This window comes from Myotis brandtii, unplaced genomic scaffold (genome assembly GCF_000412655.1).
Source record: "Myotis brandtii unplaced genomic scaffold, ASM41265v1 scaffold257, whole genome shotgun sequence".
Lineage (NCBI taxonomy): Eukaryota > Metazoa > Chordata > Mammalia > Chiroptera > Vespertilionidae > Myotis > Myotis brandtii.
Genome location: NW_005359757.1, coordinates 662334 through 666062, shown reverse-complemented (window position 1 = coordinate 666062; position 3729 = coordinate 662334). Strand labels below are relative to the sequence as shown.

The 3729-nt window shown below is 41.6% G+C and overlaps 1 protein-coding gene across 1 annotated transcript in view; it reads left to right on the top strand.

The window, feature by feature from the left end:
* Positions 1–2989: 2989 nt before the first annotated feature.
* The window catches only part of CEP97 (centrosomal protein 97kDa), a 24303-nt gene continuing 23563 nt past the window's right edge, over positions 2990–3729 (top strand). The window contains exon 1 of the mRNA XM_005867969.2: positions 2990–3174. Within this exon, the coding sequence (XP_005868031.1) occupies positions 3132–3174 (43 nt within the window). The 5' untranslated portion in view covers positions 2990–3131. The remainder of the gene's footprint in view (positions 3175–3729) is intronic.

Below are 3729 nucleotides of genomic sequence, written 5' to 3'. Positions count from 1 at the left end.
AATTGCCCTCCCCTGCCAGCCATCTTGTGTCCACATGGGGGTGGCCATCTTGTGTGTTGGAGTGATGGTCAATTTGCATATTACTCTTTTATTAGATAGGATTAGATTATTATCTGGACATTTTTCTTTTAGCGTGGGAGATACAATCATTTCTCATTTAAAGTTAAGTGAAAGCTGCTCAATGGCACAAGTAAATGGGTCTTGAAATATAAAAATTTTTTTTGCATTTGCATTGAGGTCTCTATAATATACTGCTAAAACTGTAGTTTGAGCATGAAAAATAAAACTTCAAATCTGTGTGGGAATGGAGATCTTGCTTTTATTGTCAAAATGCCTTTACCACAGAGTAAGTTTTGCATGTAAGGGCTGTGTTGTCTTACAAGTTTAGTTGAATTCATTAAGAAATATCATTGAATGATCACAATGAGCAAAAAATGAATTCTAAAGCCACCCAGTTAGTGTTCCATAATAGTGGTTAAAGGAGGTTCTTCTCATTTAGAAAAAAATTTCAATCCTGGCTCTGAGCTAAAAAACAAAACTCACAAGAAAATGTTACCACTGGTAAGTCATCAAATGCTGTGTGGTAGGGCAAGTCAGGATATTTAGCTGCTGATTGTGACAAAATATGTGTAATGACAACAGTTAAGTCCATGAGAGCAAATGAAGTTTATTGTTGAAACTACTGGTTCAGTGATTCATGGAAAATTAAAATGTTTTCCACAAAATACATGTTAATTGATAATATAGTACAATAATGTCATAACCATAGGATTTAAACTCCTTACATTTTCACAAGTGGAAACCTGTCAAAATAAGCCTATTTCTGCTTACATAAATTGTTAACACATTATAGCTGACTTCACCTTAGGTGTTTTAATTAGAGTTTTCTCAAATTCTTTTTAAAATATTTTCACTGGTTGCCAACAGCCAATTCACAGGGGCTAAGTATTCAGTCACTCCAAACATTGACTCTTTGAATAAACAAGTACAAATGAGCATTATCAGTAACACCTGTCAACTTATTAAGAACCCAAAAAACCACTCAAAATAACTTGCCTTCACTAAATAATTTAAATTGACTATTGTTGTTCCCAGTGGCCTTAACACTTCAAGCAGCTGTTCTCACCCAAAGGCTAATGGTCTTAATCAGGTTTATTTTTTCTGATTACTGTACATTTCTTCAGCTGCTACAATGAATTATTATTTAATCCACATGCCATAAGTAAATAACAATACTGCATGGCTAACAAGCTACTTGGAAACTTACTATGGCTGCAGCCCTCATTTTGCCATAAGTAAATAACAATACTGCATGGCTAACAAGCCACTTGGAAACTTACTATGGCTGCAGCCTCATTTATTTTCTCCCTTCCTTCCTTCCTTCCTTCCTTCCTTCCTTCCTTCCTTCCATCCTTCCTTCCATTTTCTTCTTTTTTTGTGAAGAAATTTCACTATGTCTTCCTTCCTTCCTTCCTTCCTTCCTTCCATTTTCTTCTTTTTTGTGAAGAAATTTCACTATGATGAGCTATTCCAGTTAATTTTTCTGACAGTTTTCTTTGATTTGGGGATACTGTGAAAACTTCTTGGTCTTGTAATGTCGACATATATTGTATTCTTGTCGCACAGATAGAGGTTCATTGCCTAAAAAATATAATGCGTTGCCATTGGATTTGATAGCAAAACAAACCACACTTCATTGTACTTACTTCTTTCAAATATAACTTCTCATCCTGATTAGAGAACTTCCTTTGTTTTGTTGAGAAAGGTTTAGCTATCCACAAATGCTGTTTCCTTTCCACCTAGTCTCTTAACTTTGTATTATCTAATCTTGTATATAATACTCTCCTGAAACTGCTCTGTTAAAGGTTACCATCCACTATACAATAGTCTCCTTCCTGCCACTATTCTATTTTTCAATTCACCCTTGTTATACGAGCAGCTTAACCTTTCTAAAGCATGTTTCATTTTTCAATCCCTAACTCAGAAACACTAAGTAGAAACTAGTGAAATGAATGGTGGCAAGTAGGGTGAGGCCAGATTCTGGTGGCCCTTGAAAGCTCAATTGCAAGAGAGAAGTCTGTGAGAAGGGGATTAACACGATAAAAGGTGTTGTTTTACTTAGACCCTGCCAGTAGCAGTGGGCAGATGAGAGATGGGGGAGATGAGTCTGGGTGATCAGCTGCCACATAGATCAGGTATACTGTGCTGATGGGAAGGACAGACTGTCTTGTGGACTTGGGCCTGCCCAAAATGCTACCTTGTTAAGTTGTTCATGGTATCGGTTAGAAGTAGCTTCCAAACGAATGTGAGCTTGTGTAACATATGTACAAGATGAGGCAATTCAGTTAAAGAGTAACGATATGATTTTAGATGCAAAAGCCGTAGTATCTGATTTCACCTGGGCATGTAGGGCTGTGCCCAGGAACATCCAGCGATCCTCTTTTTAAGAGCCATGACTATACTTAGCTAACCTCACTAAATAAATCCTTTGTCCCTTTCCTCAGGATCCCAGGCCAGATGAACCAGACAAAAAATTCCGGTTCTGCTATTGCTGTAAACTTGTACGAACCTGTGCTCCTCAAGTACCCTCCAGGGCTTCCAGGATCCCTCTCCCAGCTCATTCATTACCCTGCTACCTTGGAGAAAAGTTTCTATCCCAGCATGCTTTCACTAAATTTTCAGATAAAATGTACCCATTTTGATGGTCTCAACAAGATAGTCCAACACATACCCAGAGCAGAGTTGGAAACTTTCCATTTATACAGAATTGTCCAAAAAGGAGAGCCAATAAAAGACTCCTGGCAAATGAGCTCTCAAATTTGGTCTGCATTAAGTAGAGATCATCTAATCAGCCCGACAGTAAAAGTGTCAAATTTCGCAAATACCTACAAAAGGGAGTAAAATGATCATCTAACGATAAAGTTTGCTCACCTGAATAAGGGAGTTGACCAGGGTTCCTAAACTCTCTGCAGCTCAGTTTCTAATCCGGGGTTTTCAGCATCAGGTGTAGGCAGCCAATTGGGCCGTCTGAGCGCCGTGCATCCTGGGAGCTGTAGTTTCTCGCCCCTCCGCCCGACTACAAGTGGAGCCGCTGAAGGACGGTTGCTTGGGGTTATTAGCAAGCGGGAAGTATGGCGGCAGCGCGTGTGGACGCGGCTTTGCCTCCTGGAGAAGGTAAGGCGATCCTCACCCCTGAGTCCTAAGCCTTACTCTGTGGAACTGAAGTAAATAATTACCTGGTAGAGAAAAGAAGCCTGGGTTTAGGGGTGCAGTTCTGGACCAGTTCTTTTGATGGGAGCCTGTAGACATCGCGGAGGCGCGCTGCCCTCTGGGAGTTGTAGTCCCCATGCTCTGCCTAGCTCTGCAGCGTCGAGGCAAGGCCCGGGCGGGGGACTACAGCCCCCAAGGCTCATTGCGCGCCGGCATCCCGGGTCCCGCGCTCTTTAGTCTACTTGGGTGGTGGGTTTCGGACTGCGGTGACCTTTCTAGGGTGTTTACTTTGAGTTCTGGGTTCCCAAGTGAAAACTGCAGGATCTCCCGCTCTCACGTTACTGTCCCCCTTTCCCTCGGTTCTAGAACATTCGGGACACCCTCTATCAAGCACAGCTCCCTAGACTGACGTTGAACCCTTTCTTGGAAGTGTCCGGTGGCTCTGATAAAATCTGGGGGTGATCCAGAGCCTACAGTTCTGCACCCCTGCTTCTGCAGACGGGACCCGCGGGCCGTGTT